The following is a 23,021-nucleotide window of genomic DNA, read 5'->3' as shown; positions in this document are numbered from 1 at the left end:
CTCTCTCTCAAAGAGTCTCTCTCATCTCTCTCATCTCTCTCTCTCAAAGTCAAAGAGTCTCTCATCTCTCTCTTTCTCAAAGTCAAAGAGTCTCTCTCATCTCTATCTCTCTCAAAGTCAAAGAGTCTCTCTCCTCTCTCTCTCTCTCTCTCTCAAAGTCAAAGAGTCTCTCTCATCTCTCTCTCTCTCTAAAGAGAGAGAATTGGCACTTGGAATATGTTTAATGCATAGCATTTACAATTGTTACCTAACTAAAATCTCTATTATTCTATATGTGTGTAGACACATCTTTAATCAAGGAATGCATGCATATGCTATCCCACCTTCTCTATTTGCCTCATATATGAGAAAAAGAAAGAGTATGTAGGGATGGATGGAGGACTCTTGAATTATGTTCAAAATAAAGGCTACTTGTCACAATTAGTTTCACATAAGAGCATGCCAAGGAATATCTACATCTAGCATTTGCCAAGTCATCTTCACATGTTAAAAGATTGTGGCTTGTGATTTTAAATATAACTTTTACATGTACTTTGTTAATTGGTTACCTATGCTTTATGGTGAACAATTGGTGATATTGTTTTAGTTCATGTGAAACTCTTGGCACGATTGCAACTCATTTAAAAAGACACTATTGCAAAAAGAAAAGAAAAGAAAGAAAAGGCGCATTTAAGAGGCGGGAACCAAGTTGGTGATCTACTTTATGAACTTACTAGATGTGTGTGTGTGTGTGTGTGTGTGTGCGTGTGTGTGTGTGTGCGCATGTATATCTACATATGGAAGATATGTATTATATTATACATCACATTTATATATGATATGTATATCAATCAAACATATACGTGTATACTATATGCATATTGTATATCTATATTACATATGTATCACAAACATAGATGCACATAGGTTTAACTGTACTAGATGTAGCTCTATATATGTATATATACGCACAAAATATGTACACATATAGCTATGTATGTATAAGTAGATGCATATATGCCTATATATATTACATGTAGCTATATATATGTATATGTATACACATACACATTGTATTCTATCACTATTAATGGAAAAAGTCTATACTAGACATAAGGCTTTTACTAGAATTTGTACCAACTATTCTTCTCCCATTTTGAAGTTTAACTTACTTGTGATTATATGCGAAAAATATTGAGATGAATAATGGATATGTTTAAAGTTGAAGCAAGCTAAAGTCATGTCTTTTGGTATAAAAAGCACAAACACATACACTATATGTATGTATGTACACATAGATGCATATATACCTATATATACTAGATGTAGCTATAATATATATGTATACATACATACTATATAGTATGTATTACATATAACTGTAAATGTGTATATATAATATATATACATTTGTACATATATATTAAAAAATATATATATTATATGTGTATGTATATATATCATATATGTAAGTTGGGGCAGCATATGAAGAGGATGGACCCACAAGTGAATCTAGAGTGTTACTTGGCTGCAGCTCTTGTCGGCATCTGGCAGATGCGTTACAAAAATACTCATGAAGAAAAGGAAACAACAAAACGATCAACCGGGACGGCGGGACAGTTCTATCTTGGCGCAGACCCTCGAGTCTCGACGTATGCGATCGAGAGAGAGAGAGAGAGAGAGAGATCGAGAGAGAGCCCCGATTGGCTCATACAGCTCCTGCCTATCAGTGCCCGCCACAGAAGAATGGAACACGAAGCATGATCATTTCACATTAACTGTCGACATGGCCAGGCATCTCTGGTTCGCCCTGCGTCGAGTCGTCTCTCAATACAGGACATTCGGAACCGGCCGCGGTGATGCCTGCCGTCGGCGGCCTTGCCAGCATCAGCATTGGCTCAACGCTGCCGGCGTCTCGATTGGAAGCGCATTTTCATTTGCAGGATTGGGCTTGGCAATGCACGGCAGCAGTTTTGTTGATCATGAGGATTCATTACAGCGTATAGCACTGTGCTGCGGTGCCTCAATGGAGATTGACAATTCGACTGCTCAGACAAATCAGACAGGAGGCACATTCTTACTTTCAGGTCATACTCAGGATTCACAATCCATATGTCTATACACATGAGACGATCACAATCTATATGTTTATACCCATGGGATGACACACACATGCACGCACGCCTGCGCGTGCACACACACACACACACACACACACACAGAGAGAGAGAGAGAGAGAGAGAGAGAGAGAGAGAGAGAGAGAGAGAGAGAGTAAACATCACGGGGCTATATCTGCATAAGAATGGTGCCTCTTTCTGATCTGATAATATGCTGGGCATCTACATGCATGCAGTCCTCATTCCCCATGCTAGTCCTAGCTTGTATTGCTCGTTTTGTCTCAGTAATTGGAAAGAAAATATCCTCATCTGGTCGTGAAAATCAACCAACTAGCTTATTGGAAGGATATTAGAAGCATGCTTACTCTTGCAGTGTGCCATAGCTTGTGCCTACGATCCTAATCAGCATCATCAGCTGTATTCTTCTAGATATGTCCAGCTGTCTCATGTGGCAATGGCCCTTGGAGGCAGCAGTGATGAGAGAAACCCATGAAACAGAACATGCTACAATTGGTATGTACAATATCAACCTAGAAAGAAAACAAGGAGACTCAACACTAGGCCAGCTGAGAAGGCTTTCTAGTCACTCACTATGACACAGGCAGGGAGGGAATCAATCACAAGATCAATGATACTTGCCGTCTATTCAGCTGTCATTTGCTTCAAAAGCCAGAAGCATTGCCATGCCAGTTGTTGCCACTGAATTGAAGGGAGGATTGTTTCCTCTGTATGGTAGTTACTGGAGAAGTTTCATTATTGGCTATTTATCTTTCAACTTTTGAGTTACCCATTTCAAAAAACCTGGAATCTTGTAATTGCAGACTCTTATAGACGACGCATATTCTTCAAATATGAACGGAGACTCAGAATGTTGAGCCCTCCAGAAAAGGTCATTTTAACTGGTATCTCATACACTGAATATTCTTATTTGAAGGTCTGCTTGATTTTTAATAGAATATCTTCCCATGACATGAGATCCTATGTATGCAAGAGGTACTTACTACTGTTCATTATGCTCAGTTACAAGAAATATTATATTGATCTAATAGGTTCTGGTTGTTGTGCTCAGGTTTTTGATTATTTTGCTTCTATTAAGGCAGTGGATGGTCAACTATTTATGACAGCAAGCGATCTTATGCGTGCAGTAGTGCCCGTTTTCCCTCCTTCTGACTCACCCCTGGTTAGAGAAGGGTCATTGCGAGGTGAACGGCCACCTGGAGAGCTGCGATGTCCACCTTCAAAGTTCTTTATGCTTTTTGATACCAATGGGGATGGATTGATTTCATTTTCAGAGTAAGTTTAATATCATTTAAACCGTTTGGTTTTCTCTTTCAGCCAAATGATTGAGCTTGCCTAGTTTAAGCCAATATCTCATTTATGTCTTCAAGTTAAGCTGCAAGGCTCTATTTTTCACACACACACTTTATAAGGTAGGTGTTCTGGCATCGCCAGTGACTGTTGGACTCTCTTAAGAAAACACCAGTCAATTTTTATGCTCTCTGATTTGGTTGTTTAAATCCTATCAAACATGGAATAGGTCTTTACAAATGTATGTCCCCCTCCACAATATTGGCTGAAAGAGCAGGAAAAAGCCATGTTGGCATTTTTCCTATGCACAGATAGGATAGCTCACAAGCCAAATGAACAGTAGAGCTTGGTGACACTGGGACCTAAGGACCAACCAAGTGTTCAAAGTTAAATTGTCATGGACACACCATGTGAATTTTGGTGTCTCAACCAAGTGGTGTACCTAGCAAGGCTTCAACCCACAATGTCATGATTATGAGTCCAAGTTTCCACTTTGGTATCCTTGTTCTCTGCTATTATGTTGGTACTAGGCCATCACCTTTGGGGAAAAGATATGATTTTGGTACGTGTATATCTAACTGAGAAGCTTCCAAACGAATACTTTGCAATGTTGCTGTGTCCTTTCTGTATTGGTTTGGTTTATCAGAGTTGCGAATAAGATTGCTTTTCTGGAAGATCTTGATGTCTGTTTTCTGAGTGTCGCTCTATAAAATTATTCATCTGCTCATCTCTAGAATTGCTCTCATATGGTGGCAGCTGTACTCAGTTTGTGAATGTCTCGATTATAACTGCTGTCCTACAGAGTGGGAGCATGCTATTTCATCAATTTGGTTTTAGTATAGGAGGTCCAGTGAAGGAGGAGTGTTTGTGCTGTTCCCACGTGCAAGTCTCAACCTCTCTGGTCAAACATTATTCCTTTATCAAGTGTCTCCAGATTAAATTTTCTGAGATGAACTTGCCCAGATATTTATTCACTGGTTATTGAGTAGAATGATTTGGTTTGTGTTTTTGAAAGCATGTTTGAGTCATATTAAATGTAGATTTGCTCGAAGGCTTGGTAAAGAGATATGTGACATCCTATGAATCAGAGTAGTTTACCTGGAAATCTACAGAGCTTCTCAGTTGAGATTTTGTGCATTCTAAATGCGATGGAAAAATGCTGCATTTGGTTTTAAGATCCTTATCTGAGCAGAAATACTGCCATACTAAGTCAATAGCAAATCAGCCTTAGGCTTGGAAAAGTTGTCAGCATTTATAATACACATTTCTTTATGCGAACTGCAGTCTTATGGGGTTATGATGTGGCACTATGTAAGCAAAGTTTCATACATCTTTGACATTTCCTGTATTTTATAGAATGACTGTTTCTTGTTTAGTAGCTGCATATTGGTTGGTAAAATGATTTAGATCTACTGCTTGGAAATAATTATAGCATAATGTGGAATGTGAATTTTGAGGTTTTTGGTTGACAAGTGCACTAAACATCTTAAGAAAATCCTTTCTTCATTTTATCTTTGGGTGTACACCTTATTCTTGTCAAATGAACTTTTCACAGATACATCTTTCTTCATACATTGCTGAGCATTCCAGAGTCTAGCTTCAGCACTGCAGTACGGATGTTTGATATTGATGGTAATGGGTAAGGAATAAGTTTATTTTGTTTGCATTTTAGTGTGCATAATAAGATTACTTTGTGTCTAATTGTTAAGGATTGCGAGAGGGAGAGGAACGGGAGAAATTTCCAATGAAGTAGATAACACAAGATTGAGCACAATGCCCTAAACAAGTTGACAGTGAAAAAAAAGTTTCCTCTTCCTTGAATTGATGACCCATTATAACTTATCCATCTTATTAGGTGTGGCCATGATCTCTAATGGCATTAGAGTTCAAGTTCTTATACAACCTAGTGCTCATTGATCTAGAAAACATTTCACAAGATGATGCCTTGCATGCTCTTTGCAAATTGGGTTTGTGGCAATGCCCTTTTGTGTCACTAAGACCCTGGCCACCTTCAATGCGAGAATGAGACAGGATCTCTATCTGTATCGTGGCATTTTTGGTATTCTTCTTTGGGACGACCTGTTGCTATATAGCTCTTCTGAATAGAATAAAAGAAACATCTGGACTATGTCTGTCTATCCTTTCGGTAATGAACAAGCTCTATGTCAAACAGCTCGATGCAGTCTGGATCTCGATGCAGTCTATCCAGGGGCAACTTCATAGAGTTGTTAAAAGTGCAAAAAGCTGCCATTTTTGTCAAGGGAAATGCTTTGCAATGATGGACTTCTTTGTTGATGCAAGGTAGGGCACTGCCCAGTTGGGTTCATTTTAAGCAAGTGTTTGCTTCAGCTTGGTTGATAAGCACATTTGTAGGGGATGCACGTGGCATAAGTTGGATGCTTCACAATGTGAAAATTTGGAACAGTACATTAAGAAGTTCTGGGAAGCATTGTTTCCAGTTACTTCTTATCGTTCCGTGCCTCTACCAGAGTGACTAGGGAAGTACTGTTGTGAATTGCCTAAGGAAATACGTGACTTTTGTATAGAAACAACTATGTAACAACATGTCTCAATTGATGGACTACATGTACAGTGGATGCTTTGCGGTGTTGAAAGTCATCTAGCTTGAAGAATGATGAGGGGAAGTCATGTAAAAGGGTAGCAAAGGATGAAAAATGCAGCAAGCCTTCTTTTGATGTGAAAACAAGGCAAAAAGGGCAGGATAAAACTTGGAGAACTGGCGAAAAACATAAGGAACCATTTGTTGCAAATAAATGCTGTGCATGAGAATAGGAGGGACACATTGCATGAATTGTCCAAATGAACAGCAAGCTGAAAATGCTGATTATAAGGGAAAAAAGTCCAAAACCACCACTGGTTTGGTTTCTGGATGTACTTAGTGATGTAGCCAAATGATGATGGTGTGGGAGTGTGCACCAGAAGAACACAAACAATGAGAGTGAAGGGAAGAGAAAGACTGCAATAAGAGAAGAGAATGTGAGAAGAAAATTGTCACTTAACTCCAAAAGAATGCTGAATACAATGGGGTCAGTCCTTGCATGCATCCAAGGCATTAGTGAGGGCATTGGATCAGACTGATGAAAAATGGTAGTGCCGAGATGGAGAAGAGGCTGAAAGTTGGAGTGTGTTGAAGCGATCTGTAGAAGAACAACTTGTGAATGATAGCAACTAATCATCCTGCTACAAATAGCACAATGGGCTATGGTCAATTTGATGCTGAAAATGCTGGCCAACTGAATATCCAGCAATAAAATAATGTTGGTGGCCACAAGAAATACCAATCGCAGCCTGACTGGGCTGAAACCCTATAGCCACTGAAAAAGAAATGCAAAGGCTGGAAATTGACCTTTGGCAGTGTGAACACACCCAAAACTCACTGAAAAAGAAATGCACACAAAAGAATGGGCTGAAACAGTTAGAGCTCGTGTCTCTATTAGACTCTAACAAAGCCCACAACTAGGAGATGACGGATTGACAAAAGAAAAGCTAACACTCCCTCTCAAATCTTAGGGAGTCTCTGAAGACTCAAAAGACCTCATGTGATGAAGCCTAGAATGTGGGACAAAGGCTTTGTGAAGACTTTTATTACATTGTCCTTTGTGGAATAGTAGGCCACCGCTAACTCGGAATCTAGGATCCGCTCCTAAACAAACTGATACTGAACCAATGTGTTTCATGTGAGTATGAAGCATGGGGTTCTTTGCTAGAGGTAAGGCACCTTGGTTATCTCCAAGTAGCTGAGTGGATCTTGTTTATGGAAAGCCAAGCTTCGTAGACAACTAGTGGAGCCAAACTGCCTTATGTGTAGTAGAACAAAGAGCTCTTTTTTTTGCCTCCATAGAAGATAATACCATGATAGGTTGTGAAACCAGCCTTCCTTCCGTGTGTGGGTGGTAATTCCCTGATTACGAGTTAGTTACAACAGTAACATTTATTACAAAACTGAGGAATGCAAATTAACTTTCAAACTTGGACAATGGACACCTTGTTGGTCCCAAAATTGGCGGCTCTTTCAGTATTTATTTAACTTAATTGAAGAAGAAGTTGATGCACAATGGGATTCTCCTAATCCCTTTTGGTATTTCAACTCCCCTTGCTATCCAAAATGACTAGCAAGTCTTCAATCTGATTTGCCCCTTGATTCGGGCAGTCGATTGCCTTTACCCACTTTGATGGAGATGAAAAATGCCCCAAATTCATTGATGTGCTAGTTCCTCCATCTGAATTTGATTGGAAACAGCTTTTGTCGAGTTGAATCCAAGTTTTGGAGCTTTCAATTTTTGGCATGCTTTCTAAGGCTGTTGCTAAACCCTAATTTTTGCTTCTGCAGATTAGGATTTATAGTAGAGAAATCTAAAATTTCTCAATCTCTGGTGATCTCAATGCTATAATCTTCGGAGCAAGGCTGTGGAGAGGCTAGGAGATGAAAGAGAATGCTGAGGAGAGAGAAAATTCAGACTTTCTTTGCAAAGAATTGAAGAAAATCAGTCATTTACTGCTGGTGGCTTGTCTCAACAGCTTGTAGATGCAAAGGACTAAAGAAAATTAGTCATTTACTGTTGTTACCCTGTCTCAATAGCTTGTAGATGTTGTCACCTGCTGTTGACTAGTATTCTCTTGCCCCTGGCTGCCTCAAAAGGTTCTCCAATGGCTGCAAATCAGACTAGCATTATCTCCTCCCTCTCTCTTGTAGGTTGAATGCACAAAAAATGCCCCTCTCTATCCTTTAATGTGGCTCTCTCTGGCCTCTATAGGCGTTTTTTAGTCTTGCATGGGCATTTTTGACAAGTGACAGTGCTTCCAAATGGTTTTTCTAGCATTATTCATAACTAAACATTAATTTTCAGTCTTTAAATACTGAAAATTAATATAATTATTATTTTTGATGCCCAAAAAAAAATCTGATAGGCCAACAATTAAATTGGCTAGGCAACTTCCATTTCCAAGTGTCTTTGCGTAATCTTTGACCATCAAATTGGCGTTAGGTACTATTAAATGTCACTTCTCTAGTGTCACCAATTGATACTTATGGCCAAATGAATGACCTAGGCTAACAATTGGCACTAGATACTACCAAGTACATGTGTGGAATAACTTATAGCAACTTTTGCCTTGGACATCTCGTGATTTCCTCGGGTCTCGGGCTCGTAAATTTACTCTAACCCAGTTACATTGCATATGTGCAACATTTGCTGAACCATGTAATTAAAAATTAATCCACATGTTAAGTGAACTTTCAAAAATACATGTCCTCATGATAGGCCGCTTCTTATTGCTCCATGAGATAGCTCCCAATTTAAGGGAGAAGGCGAAGCTTGTAGTGGAGTGTTGAGACTTGACATCCCTTGCTTAGTTGGAGTTGCTCCATCCAACAAGAGTGGCCCTCTTTCCATACACGATCCCATAGGATACAGTTCCCTATAAATAGTGCATCATGCTCAAAGCGGGTCTTTAGTGAGCTTGAGCAAGAGTCTCTATGAAAGAAGACCAGAATGCCACCATAAAGAGAATATTTGACTGACTATGGATAAGCTTGATCAAGGAGCCAACAAGGCACCTATACCGAGTAGCATTATGTAGGGGATCTTTGGTAGTAACCATCTTGGACTCTAGGTAATAGGGCGATACTCAGCCATACCAAACTTTGATAGTAGCTTGGAAAATTGAAAGATATTTGTGTTTGGAGATAAAAATACCCTCTGTTAATTGATAGATCTCAAGACCGAGGAAGAAATGAAGGGATACCAAGGTCTTGTGAGAGTGCACAACTAAAAAAGAAACTCGGACACAGAGGAAGAGACAAAGACAATCTGCAAGATAAGAAGAAAAGAAACTTGCTCTGAACAAAGAACAAATGCTGAATACAGAAGGAGAACTGATTAGTTCTTGGACTTAGCCCATAGTGTCAGTGAGGGCACCAGATCAGGCTAATGATGATGGCAGCATCAGAGATAGAGAAAGATGATGGAGTGGGAGTGTGCACCTGCTAGAGAGGAAGAAAATTGAATGAGATAATCTACTAAGTGTAGGATGGGCAGGTTATCAATAGCAATAAATGCCCTAAATTGGCCGATCTGCTGCAATAAATGCCATAAATACTGGCTGACCAGTATTTAATGCTGGTTGCGCTGGGAAAGTGTGAGAAGAAAATGTTAGGTGACCATAGAAAAAATCTGACTGGCAAGGACAATGTTCGACATGTGTGGATAGCTTGGGAAATGCATAAACTTGTGATGGAAAATGCATTGAAACCCAACAAATAAAAGAAATGCACCTAGATAGCCACTTTGTGAAGAAATACCCTAACATAGAAACACAAATAACACTGTATCACAAAGCACAGACTAATAGAAGAACACAATCAAGGTTAGGGTAACTTAGAACAATGAACAGAGAGAATGAATGAAATGATATGACTATTGAATATACAATGCTCATGCAGCAAACACACTATGTAGTGAATGAACACTGTATCTTTACTTCTTGTATCTCAAGGATCAAGGTAGGGGTAATGAGCTAGAGAGTGTCTCGTACTTTGAACGGATCCCGAATCACAGCAAGGCAGCCTTCGAATGTTGAACACCCGCAAACATAGCCAAGGAAGGCTGAATCTGATGCAGATGGTAGTGCAAGAGAGAGAGAGACTAAAAATGCAAGTGAAGAAAGAGAAAGACTAAAACGCAAGTGAGGAGGAGAGAGAGAGAGACTAAAAACGTAGGAAAAACCAGCAGCAGCAGCGAGCATGCTGAAATCAGCTTTGAACAGTGTGTGGTAGGTTGGAAACAGGTGCCAGACTACTGTAGATAGCAATGGCTAGCTTAGACCTTGATGTCCACGTTCGGGGTGTGGACAACAATATGAAATACTTGAAATCTGCAAAAACGAGATTAAGGCTTAATGGAGGCATACCTATTTATAGAAAGTTTGGGCCCTCCCAAGTGGATTTTTGCTTATGGGATACAGACACTATCTAGGAATGCATTTCTTTTTAAATAAACAAGGTTTCTTCCTTAATTAAACATGTTTTGGGGCTGTTTAAGCGAACCTAATGCATTTTTAGCTCAACACACTCTAGAGTGAGTAGCCTTCCCTATCAAAACACATGACAGACCTGTTAGAGCTCCAAAAGTCCTTGTTCGACTTAGATTGAAGCTCATAGGTAGGGGATCACAAGGCATGATAAACAGGACTGCTAACATCCCCTCTTAGGCAAATGTCTTCTGATAATACAAAGAAGCAAGCTTTGTCCACACTTTCGTTGCTTTGCACAATCTACACACATGCATGAGGACAGAATCCTATAAGCTCATAAAGAGGAAAGATCGAGCTCTAGAGTTGGGCTGATCCCATAAGGCTGCACGATCCATCGATGATCCAATTTTGGGATCCTCCATTGGATGGAGAATAGGGTGCGTAACAAACTCCCAAAGATCGAAGGTATCAAGGATACACTCCACTTTACATGACCAAAGCGAGTAGTTGGAACCATCAAGTTGGTCTTCTTTGGGCAAAGAAGGGAGTATGGGCACTTGTATTGAGGGCGCCATGAATAGTATATGAAGACCACTAGAACGGGCCTTTTGTGAAACATGGAGAGAATGGGGAGGAGAGGGATCCCGTACAAATGGGTTAGGTGACCTCCAGTCATCGCATGAACTAGTACGAAAGTCTCTCGGTCTCTTAGAGGAAGGAAGAGAGACCACATCCCACAGTGATAGGAAATGGCCGGAATGGCCCCTGACATGCGGAATTGTTATCCCTAGCACGAAGCCGTTGTGGGATGCGCTGTGAATTGGTGAAACGTTTCGTGTCCCGTTTTAGACAGGGAATGCCATGTGGCATCCACTTATCTTTGGCCGGCCGTTGCTCCCGCCCGGATCGTTTGCGATTGCGCGTTTTGCCCGTCTCATGCATGTTGCTCCCGCCCGAGATTGTCTGCCCGTTTCTGCCCCCGTGACCAACCCGTAGTGCCCCTTGTTTCCTGTTTGCCGTGTCGGTCCTAGCCCCCACTCCCCCATCTCCTCCCGTCTCCAACCTCTCTTCTTTCTTCTTTCTTATCTTCCTTCTCTTTGTTAACCGGTAGACGAACAAGGTGGAAAATCTGGAAAAGCTAAAGTAAAAGACAAAGGCCAAGGCAAAGTGAAACTGAAGACAAAGGCGCACAAGGAAAATCTAGAAATACAAGAAGCACATAAAAGTCCTAAATAAGGGAGAAAACACACAAGGAAAAGCGCAAGTCAATACTTTTGTAAAAGAGCGCAAGCTCATCATGATTTAATTTAAGGAGCATCGGGCTCTCACCTGTGCAATTTGTAAAGGTAGATGGGCGGTAGGAAGGAAGCTAGGAAGATAGGAGGACAATGGGAAAAAGGGCCTAGGCCACGGCCGGCCATGTAAAAAAGAGGATAAGGGGATGACCGCCCAAAAAGGATTTAGGGTTTTGTATATAAAGTTAAAAAGTGAATGAGAAGTTCATTCTTGTATGTGGCCAAAGCTTCTTCTTCTTCTTCTCTTGTTTCTTACCTTCTTGCTTGTGCTTGAGTGAGGGATTGAGGGAGTGTGAGGGAGTGAGGGAGTGAGTGTGTGAGAGTGAGGGATCGCGGAGAAGTAGCTCCCCATCTTCTCTCTTCATCTTCTCTTTTTCTCTTCTCTTCTCTTTTCTCGCGCGGCTATGGAGGATGGAGCTTGATGGAGAGGGCTTGAGGTTGCTTGAGCTTTCCGCAAGGATCGTGGAGCTACTGGAGTGCAAGAGAGAGGAGAGAACTCGATCGAGCATCAAGGTAAGCTCACTACACCCGTAAGGTAGACATTGCGCGTCGGCTATGTGAGAGGTAGCTATGGCCGCTAGGCTTGAAACGCTTGATCAATAAGCGGTCCGTAGGTCTCAGGGTAGAGCTTTATAGCACCCCTTCATTTTGGTTCCGTTGCCGGGACCGACAGAATCAAGCCTCGAGCGCCGCGCGCATCGAATCGAGCATAGAAGTAGGGTTTGCAGTCCGAACCGGTGCTCGAGATAGTTGGGAGATTTAGGAGATTTTAATCCTTGGAGCAAGTAAGTATTTTGATTTGTTGTTGAATATTAGAGTAGGACCATCCATCTCTATCTCTGTTTTTGATTTTTGTTGCATTAGGTTAAGATTAGAATAGGAAAAAGAAGAAAAACAGAAAGGGTTTTGTTGCTGCTGGAAACGGAAAAATAGGGGCACAAATTCTGGGCTACTGTTCGATTCGAGCACCACAGTGATTCCAAGTATGTCTGGCATTTCCTTGTAGTATTTTGCACCTATTTGGAAGGCACTGGATGATTCCATGGAGTAGACGCTGAGCTTGAGCTATCGCGCGCAACCCGCTGGGCTGTCGTCTGTGCAGTCGGACCAAGTTGTCTGGGTCCGATTCCCAGAATCGGACCATCCGATTTCTGTAGTCGGACCGTTCGACTGCGAGAATCGGACCACCCTGTCCGATCCGATTCCAACAGTTGGACCCAGTGCCAAAATCGGACCACGTGTCCGAGTCTCAAAATCGGACCCCCCTGTCCGACTAGGGAAATCAGACCAAATTAGAAATCGGACTGTTCGATTCTCAAAATCGGACCACCCTGTCCGAGTCTCAAAATCCGACCACCCTGTCCGATTTTCACAATCGGAACACCCTGTCCGAGTCTCAAAATCGGACTAGCCCGTCCGAGTCTCAGAATCGGACCAGCCCGTTCGATTCCCAGAATCGGACCAGCCCGTTCGATTTCCAGAATCGGACGGTCCAATTCTGGGAATTAGACCACTTCACCAGAACTTAAAATAGAGGGTTTTTGAACCTGCCTGATAGTCCTGGCCACCCTGTTCACATCTCTGACTCCCCCTGGAAACCCAAATTAGCCCTTAGAAGCCAGAGACCAGACAGGATAACCAAGGATTCACCCCAAACAGAGACCAGCCAAGGTAGGGGAATACCCCCACCCCAAACGGCAACTCGAGGCTATAGACAAAGTCAAGGAGTGGGTTAAGGACGCCCAGGAACACCTCAAGGATGTAGAGCCCATACTGAAAGACCAAATCGAAGATCTCTCTAGCGTGAGTACACCCGTTTCACCGTCACGACCAGGAAGAAACATGTCAGCAAGCTAACCAAGACATATGGCCAAAGAGTGCTGACTAAGGAGGAAGGCAACCACCCAGCAACCTCCTCACCACTTTAGTAACCACGCTAATAACCTTGAGCCTAGGAGATCTGCTTCAGTAGTACCCTTCCTTATGGCAAGAATCAAAGCACTGGGTGGAGGGAAAAGAGGAGCATACTGCCGCTGACTTGCAAGAGCAGGATGCAGTCATGCAGATTCCAAGCCTAACGCTACACTCAGTTCCAAGGTCACTACACGTCAATGCTTTCTGGGAAGGCACTCATATGCATGTAGTCTTACCTATCTTAGCCTTGGGGGATGTAACACGAATTTAATCATAGACACAGGCGTTGGTGTCAGTGTCTTGAGCCACGCAGTTCTACAGGCCTGGGGAAACCCACCCGTGGAAACGGCTAGGTTCAATGTCACATTGGCCAACGGAATGAAGGTCAGACCATTCGGGTTCCTAAAGAACTGGCCAGTGAAGGTCGCAGGGGTGCAGTTTTCCGTGAACTTCATTGTCATGAAGGGAGTGGACTACGACATACTGCTAGGCCAACCCTGGATGAGGAATGCTCGAGTTATTGAAGATTGGGGTAACAATCTCATCTTCTTGGGGAATAGAATAGAAGCGGTGAGGTTTGGGATGGATACCTGGAGGACTACCCCAGCCAACCTTGATGCTATCTCAACCATGCTAAAAGGTGATGCACAGGCAAGCAAACCCTATGGGTCATTGACCAACTACATCCCTTGCCCTGAGGACGAGCGGGATTGGATGCACGTCTTGGCAACCATTGACCTACCGTTCTCAGATGAGGAAGAGCTATATAGGCAAGCTGCTAAATCCCCAAGCATGCCAGCAAGGGAGCCCATCGTGCCACTCTGCATGATGGCAGGAAGCTTATGTAACCCATGGGAACCGGTCTCGTTCCATATCCCCACCAACAAGCTCGAGCTTCAGGAAATCATAGAGTACCTGACCGATAAACTAAAGGGCAACATGGTTGCCAATCTAAAACCCCTAAGTGATCTTTTGGCTAAGCTTGAGTGGAAATGGACCAAAATTCACGATTTGAATCTATTATACAATTGGGAGATTGGAGAGGAAAGCTTGGGGGATGATGAGCAATCAGAGGGGCAAGACTCTGATGATGAGGAGTATGAGGACTGCCGCTCTATTGGAGACAAGAGTGAAGAAGAGTTAGACACGATAGAATATGACACTGAAGGGAGAACGATTGAATAGATCAAGGCAGACTCTAGGCCTAGAAGGGAAAGGGCAGGCTGGAATGAAAGAGTAGTCATGCGGATGGAGTGCGATAGATTCTGGTTGGAGCACATAGGAGCCATGGATTATGAGCATGCAGGAGTGGGGCAACCATTGGTAGTTCCAGTGCTTAAGATGGATACACCTACTGAATTACAACCCCGTGGCGAAACTCCTTCCTTAAGCGAGGGATGTGAGTTTAACTTGGAGTCAAAAGTCAGTACGGAGAGTGATCCCGAAATACCCCAACCCTCTAAGATCCGACACACCAAAGGGAACTTGCCAGTCTACCTAAGGCGCAGACGACTAAAGGAGAAGGCCAGGAAGCGAACTAAGGACTCAGAAGCAGAGAGGCAAAAGAAGCTGCAGGATCTCCCCAAACGCTTCACAAAGTTTAAAAAGGGTGATAGAGTGGTGATTCTGCTAGGAGCAAAGAGACAAGGGCAAACCAGTGAGCCAAATGAGGGACCCGCCAAGGTCAAGGAAGTCAACTTGGCAGGGGAAGTTGAGAAGCCTCGATCTGTGTTCATTGCTGACGACTTGACCAAGGATGAGGAGGCTAAACTTGTTGCTCTCCTACGAGAGTATCGACGTGTTTGCCTAGTCCTTGGAGGAACTTAAAGGAGTCGATCCTAGGGTTGTGACCCATAATATCCCAATGGTTCCAAATGCGGTGCCAACAAAGCAACGACCTTACTCTATGAATCCCAAACACGCCTATGCAGTGAAGGAGCAAATCGATAAGCTCCTGAAGGCGGGATTTATATATGAGATTGAGCATACGGATTGGGTATCACCTATAGTGATCTTTATGAAAAAGAATGGTAAAATTCGAGTATGCGTGAATTACAAGAAAGTTAATGCCGCTACGAAGAGGGATAACTACCTCTTACTGTATACCGAGCACATATTGGAGAGGGTAGCAAGCAAAGAAGTCTACAGTTTTTTGAATGGCTTCTCTGGCTATAATCAAGTGCAAGTGCACCCTGACGACAAGCACAAGACTGCCTTTGCCACAGAGTGGGGTGTATTCGCCTACATTGTTATGCCCTTTGGGCTAATGAATGTGCCTGCGAACTTTCAACGATTAATGTGCACCATCTTCAAGGATATGCTTAGACGCGAGCTAGAGGTGTTCGTAGACGACTTATGTGTACACTCTAGTTGGGCCGAACGCTTAGAAAAGTTAAGAGCTGTCTTTGAATGGTGTCGGTTATACAACCTCTCGTTGAACCCCTTAAAGTGCCAGTTCTAGGTGAAGCACGGATGTATCCTAGGGCACGTAGTGTCAAGGAATGGCATTGCCACTAACTTCTCAAATGTCAGGGTCATTGTCGACCTACCACCACCCATTAACTACAAGGGCGTTCAGTGTTTCTTAGGCCATACGGGATACTATCGACGCTTTGTACTGAATTACACACTGATTGCTAGACCATTGTACAAGCTGCTGATCGTATTTGAGTGGACTGAGGAATGCCAGCGTGTATATGAAGAGTTGAAGAAGGCTCTCACCACTGCACCAATCTTACGAGCCCTAGACTGAAGCATAATGTTTCATGTACACATAGATGCCTCTTAAGTTTGCTATTGGAGCTGTTCTATGTCAGCCTAGCGAGTATAACCTAGATTACCCCGTGAGTTTTGCCAGCAGGCAACTCACTGAAACGGAGATGAACTATTCCACTACAGAAAGGGAAGGGTTAGCCATGGTGTTTGCTATAAAGAAATTTAGGCATTATCTGTTGGCCATACCCTTCGTCTTTTTCGTTGACCATCAAGCGTATGGTGGAATAGCTGGAGGACACTTTAGTGGGGATACAACAGCCCGTAAGGTGCTACAATCCCAACTATGGTGGCCCACTCTATTCCGTGATGCTGCTAAATTTGTAAAACATTGCGATGAGTGTCAGAGAACTAAGGTGCCTGTGCGCAAGGATAAGATGGAGTTGACCCCTGTAATAGCACGACAGCCCTTCGAAAAATGAGGCGTTGACTTCATTGGATCTATAAGTCTTGCGGCACAGTACTCCCAGGCACGCTACATTATTATGGCAATTGATTACCTGACGAAGTGGGCAGAGGCAAGAGCCACTAGGAATAACGACGCTAGAACCACTGCGAAGTTCTTGTGGGAGCAAGTCATTTCACGTTTTGGTTGTCCAATTGAACTAGTAAGTGATCAGGGCACACACTTCATTAATGAAGTGATATTCCACCTGCTCTCGATTTTCCTAATCATTCATAGAAGATCCTCGCCCTACTACCCTCAAGCAAATGGCCAAGTAGAATCCACGAATAAAATCCTAGTCAACGTGCTTACGAAGGTGGTATCCACATCACAAAGTGATTGGGATAACAAATTAATGGCGGCCTTGTGGGTCTATCGTTCAACTTATAAGACGGCTGTAAGACTAACGTCCTTTAGGCTGACTTATGGAACGGAGGCCATTCTGCCCTTAGAGTTCTTTGTCCCTAGCTTAAGGATAGCAGCCCAGGAACGTTGGGAGGGAAGAGAGGCTTGGACCAACTGCTTAGTGGAGTTAGAGCATCTCACAGAGACTCGACTCTTAGCCACCCATGCTCTGATTTTTGAGAAGGCACGAAGAAAGATGTGGTTTGACAAGCATGTCAAACAACACAAGTTTGATCGGGGGGACCTCGTTCTACTATACTCTGTGAAGGGTCACAAACAAAAAATGAAATTTCGAGGACTAGGATCTTTCTGAGTACGTACAATTAGTAGAATAGGAAATGTTGAATTGGAGATGCTCGAAGGTGAAGGAATAGGCTTTTTTGATGGCAATCGCATGAAAAAGTACTATTCTCCTTCCCATCCGTTGCACAAGCCACCTATGCTTGAAGCCCTTGTCAACGTCTGCGTGACCACTATTACCGAATTGACAGATCAAGATGAAGAAGCAGTGGCACCCGCCTACCTACGAATTACGGTCACTGTAGAACAGACGTATTCTTTTGATGCCTTGATCGACGAAGGTGCCGACTATAATATCTTGACGCATGACCATTGGACACGCATTGGTCAACCTAAATTACAGTCCACAAATGCTAAACTCAGCCCATTTGGGGGCAACACTTACTCACTCTTAGGAAAATGCAAAGTGGCTGTCTCTATCAAGTTTGAAAGTATACCAGTCTTCTTTTATGTGTTGCCAAACACTAAAGGGACCGGTAATAAGTTACTACTAGGTCCCACTTTTAAAAAGTAGATGAACTACAATGTGGACTATAACCTAGATCGCATCCATCTTGCTATAGGCAATGTGCGCATTGTGACTACTTTCAGCAAGGGTTATCTTGATCCTTTTACAATTGCAAAGCCACCGATAGAGACCCCTACGACCACGCCTATGACCAAGCCTAGGGAGAAAGGTTGTGATACCTTACCCCACGCTCAAACTGCTAGAACCAAGCCCACCAAGGCCATTCACAAGGCCAAGGAGTCCACACTCGTATGGGTGCCAAAACGACAAGGGCCACCTCCTTGTAAACTGCAGAAACGTGCTTCTAAACGCAAAAACTATCAGTCACAGCCTAAGAGGCAGCTTAGACGCTATCGACGTAGGCGCACGACCATGCCGCGATGCATCCTCGAAGATCTCTTGCGAGCACAAGGATACTATGAGGGTAACCCCTGGATATGGGTGCCGAAGAGTGGACATTCAAGAGGCTTAACTCTAAGCAACCTCACTCCAACTAGAGAGGCTTGCACATACGGAGCCTAGGCTGCAAAGCAAGCTGGACCAGCACCGGTTGTGATTAATGAATCCCAACACATTTATCGTCCAAAGCTAGATGCCTCAGAATTATTCAAGTCAGAGGAGTTGAGTATTCCCATACCGGCTCAGATAGAATGCAGCACACCTCTATCTCAAAGTGCTTCAAAGTGCAAAGTCCCATCTGTGATGCAATCAATGGAGTCACCACTGTCCAGCCCAATTGCACCATCACCACCAGCAAGTCTTAGGTCTTCGTATGAAAGATGATCTTTTCTTTCAGTGGCCAAGGATCTTGTTGAGACCTCGGGAGATGACGTAGTGACATGCATCAAGGAGTTAGATAACACATTCACCACATTCGCTAGGAGCTATGAGAGGCTTGACCTAGGACTTCTCGATGAACCCCTTGCTTCTGATGTTCGTGCGTTGCCATGCACTTGGGAAGACTACGAATTTATGACCGTTAAATTTCTCAAAATTGCCTCCGAATTAATCGCTAATGGAGAAATCTCAAAGGAGCAAGCCATTCTCAGAAGACTAATTACCTCGTACCGCTCGCTCGCTCGCTCTGTACCTAAACAAAAACTGGAGGAGCTCACGCAGCTTGCCAGCTCTGATTCTTCGTTCTTACAACTATGGTATGCCTTGCGACTCCAATGGGAGAAAAAAGGCTGCCGCATCATGACCAATGCCGAGCAAAGAAGAGCAATCAAAACAATTGAACACGACCTTACTTATGTGGCACCTCTTTCGTTTAGAGTTTTGGCCATTACACGAAACATACACTTAGATGACCATGTGTTAGCCCACCATTGCATTGACCAATTTCTTATGGAAGAGAAACTGCACGTTGCTAGCCGCCTCAACTCCAGGGATATCTTTCATGATGTCTTGACCTATATCACCCAAGCTTCCATACGACCATGTGAACTTGATTGTCATGCCTAGCTTGAATATAACCCTAACCTCTATACTTGGCTGTTGGCCAAGTAACTCGCTCCACAAAGTCCATGTGAATTCTCCTTCTTCCTTTGCTAATCTTAGGAAGGATTCCTTCAAAACTTAAGGAAGGGGGGGGGGGGGGGAGCAAAGTGAGAGTCAAGTGATGTAGCAAGGTGTAGTGATTGTTGAGATATCGAGCTCCACTCGTGATATGCCAGGGTGACCGTTGTGCATTTATGTCACCGACTTGTTAGTTGCAGATGCGGTTGGTACACCGCCCATGAATAATAGCTAGATGACAGCTATCCTTATCTACTCTAGTTCGTGGCTCAGTTAGTATGCCACCTTAGTTATTTGAGTTTGGTTTGAGACCCATATATAGGGTTCTTCTATTTCTTTGTATAAGAGTTCTTTTTGGCTTACACAACTAAAAAGAAAAAAACTATTTTCAGCCTCCACCTTTGTGTGTATTCACCCATTGTGCAAGCAAGAAAGCTACAAGTGAGACTCCTTTCTTCTCTCCCACAATCTTGACATGGTATCAGAGCCTTGTTCGTGGTAAGGAGCTTAAGAAAGCAAGCCAAGTTCGCGGTGTTCTGGTAAGAAGACCAGTGTTGCTTTCATTTTTCTGGTGTGGGAGCAAGTCTCTGCAGGTAGCATAGCCGGAAAGTGTAGGAGTGCATTGTCTCAGGTTGAGACGCTCTTCCGGTGAAGCAAGAGGGCAATATATGCTGCGGGAAAAGGGCTTTAGCCCTTGGTGACCCTCTTTTTTTGATTTGAGGCCATTTCGGGGCCTTTTTTGGAGGCAGAAGTTTTCTGCACGCACTCAGGAAAAGGCCCTGTTTTATGCTGTGCGACCACTGTTCTACAGGTCGGTGAAAAGTTACAACAGAAATTGCATCGTATGCTTGTGTGCAGAGACATTGGGAGTTACAAAATCATCTTTGGTTCCTATTTATGCAAAATCGTCACTAGGAAGTGACTGTGTGGTCAAATACCACTTTCGCCAGTTTTGCAGATTTGCCCTTGTGAGGGTGAAGCTGTGTTTTTTGCAGTGATAGAATTTTTTTGCAGTGTTCTGTAATGGCGTCTGATTCTCTTTCACAGATTGTCACTGAAAAGCTTGACAAGAACAACTTCCAAGAATGAAAGTTTAAAATGACGAATTTCCTTATGGGAAAATGATATTGGGAATTTGTTGCAGGAAATGAAGAAGAACCAGTTCTTCCTGATGTTCCCAATCAACAGCAAATGCAGGCATTTAAAGCATGGCATGAGAGAGCCAGGAAAGTTATGTATTGGCTGTCTATCAGCATTTCAGACTCTATGATTGTGCATATTTAGAATGCAAGTACGCCAAAGGAGGCATGGGATACTTTGTCAAAAATGTATAGCACAAATACGCAAGCCAAGAAAATGCAGCTCAAGCAAGAGTTGCACAATGTGTAAAGAGAAAGTATGAGCATCAATGACTACCACATGAAGGTGAAGAAGATTGCAGATGCACTTGCTTCCATTGGATCGCCAGTGGAAGATGATGATTTAGTCTCAGTGACCTTGAATGGTCTAGGAAAGGATTATGCACAGTTCCGAACATCCATTTCCGTCCGTGAAAGATTTCTTGATTTTGAGGAGTTGATTGCTTTTCTAATTTCTGAGGGGCAGAGAAATGGTGGTGCATCTTCTTCAGGAGGAACTTCAAAAGAAGCTGTCTTCTACTCAAATGCTGGAAGAGGTAGAGACAGAGGTAGAGGAGGCCGATTTGGAGGCCGTGGTAGAAATCAGAACATGTAGCAAACTTAAGAAAACCAGTTCTATGGAGGAGGACGTGGTAACTCTAGAGGCAAGGGGAGTCAAAGAGGTCGTGGTGGATGGCAAAGAGGTCAAAATGCAAACAGTAATGTTGAATGCTACTACTGTGGTAAAATGGGTCATATGGCTAAACACTGCTATAAAAAGTAGAATGACATCATGAATGGAAAACTGCAACAAGGAAATTATGCATCTTCTAGTAGACAGGGTGATGACAGAAATGAGCATTTGTTTATGGTGCAATACATGAACAATTCTGTGACAAGTGCAAAAGAAAGCAACGAAGTGTGGTATGTTGACTCAGGTGCATCAAACCACATGACAGGTCATGCAGAATGGATGGAGGATGCAAGGAAAATGGAAAAACCAGGATTTGTGGAGACTGGTGATGATACTGCACATCCTATTGTGCAGATTGGAAAAATTCCTTTGTCTATGCAGGATGGGAAAAAGAAATATTTGTTCGATGTATTTCATGTTCCGAATATTACCAAGAATCTGGTTTCTGTTGGTCAAATGATTAAGCAGGGCTTGCAGGTCAGATTTAATCCTTATGGATGCTTTGTTGAGGATATGAAAAATAAAGGTCGCTTGATAGCAAAAGGAAAGAAGAAGGGCAGAATGTTTACATTGGATGCAGACATGCCTGAATTGAGTGCAACAATGTTTGCACATGGGATCGGTGTTGTTGCAGATATTGATATCTGGCATAAACGCATTGGTCATGTTAATGTACAACGACTTAAATCAATGCAGGCCTAAAATATTGTTGCAAGATTGCCTAAATTCAAGGTTGCAGAAATGCATAAGGTATGTGAAGCCTGCCAATTTGGAAAACAGGCAAGGAAACCATTTCCTAGACATGTTCAAGAGAGTAAGAAGCCATTGGAATTAATCCACTTTGATGTGTAGACTACTAAAGCTGCATCTCTTGGAGGTTGTCATTATTTTGTCACTTTTATTGATGACTATAGCAGAAAAGTTTGGGTGTATTTTATGAAAAAGAAAAGTGAAATTTTAAGGCATTTCAAAACTCTTAAAGCTATGGTTGAAAAAGAAACAGGCCTGCAAATAAAATGCCTAAGATCAGATGGAGGGCGAGAGTACCTCTTAAATGAGTTTGCAAGGTTCCTGCAGGAGCATGGCATAAAGCAGCAATATTCATGTAGTCATACCCCACAACAAAATGGAATTGTAGAAAGGAAAAACAGGCATATTGGAGAGGTGTCTCGTGCCATGCTCAACGAAAAATACTTTCCAGATTTTTACTGGGTTGAAGCAGTTGCTATAGCAGTCTACATAATGAACAGGACTCCCACTGCAGCAATACATGGGATGACTCCTGAGGAGAGATATACTGGTAGGAAACTAGATATTTCTCATTTGAAAATTTTTGGTTGCATTGCCTATGTTCATGTGCCAGATGAGTTGAGATCCAAGTTGGATCCAAAAGCTGAGAAGTGCATCTTTATTGGTTAATCTTTGCAGCAGAAAGGGTATAGATGCTATAACCCTTCTACTCGTAAGTTTACAATGAGCAGAGATGTTTTTGATGAGATGAGTAATTGGTATAAACCAGTAAATGTGATTGATGATGTAGATGCACAAAATGGTAATGCTGCACAGAATTCACAGTAGCAGTCACAAAATATTAGTGGACCTGGAGCGTCCTCTAGCAGTGGTTCACATTCTTCGCCATGGACAGGCAGATTGAG

General features: G+C 42.7%; 1 protein-coding gene across 5 annotated transcripts in view; it reads left to right on the top strand.

The window, feature by feature from the left end:
* The first annotated feature begins 1,486 nt into the window (after positions 1 to 1,486).
* LOC148022279 (calcium uptake protein, mitochondrial-like) overlaps positions 1,487 to 23,021 on the top strand; it is a 187,068-nt gene continuing 165,533 nt past the window's right edge. For 3 of the 5 annotated variants that reach the window (XM_087697902.1, XM_087697900.1, XM_087697899.1), the window contains exons 1-3: positions 1,487 to 2,066; positions 2,918 to 3,389; positions 4,960 to 5,043. In XM_087697902.1, the coding sequence (XP_087554028.1) occupies positions 1,553 to 2,066; positions 2,918 to 3,389; positions 4,960 to 5,043 (1,070 nt within the window). In that variant the 5' untranslated portion in view covers positions 1,487 to 1,552. The remainder of the gene's footprint in view (positions 2,067 to 2,917; positions 3,390 to 4,959; positions 5,044 to 23,021) is intronic. The other 2 variants (XM_087697901.1, XM_087697903.1) reach the window with 2 other exon arrangements.

This window comes from Lygodium microphyllum, chromosome 17, assembly GCF_053477565.2.
Source record: "Lygodium microphyllum isolate KBCC chromosome 17, Lygodium_microphyllum_v1.1.10, whole genome shotgun sequence".
Classification (NCBI taxonomy): domain Eukaryota; kingdom Viridiplantae; phylum Streptophyta; class Polypodiopsida; order Schizaeales; family Lygodiaceae; genus Lygodium; species Lygodium microphyllum.
This window is presented reverse-complemented; position numbering and strand designations above follow the sequence as displayed.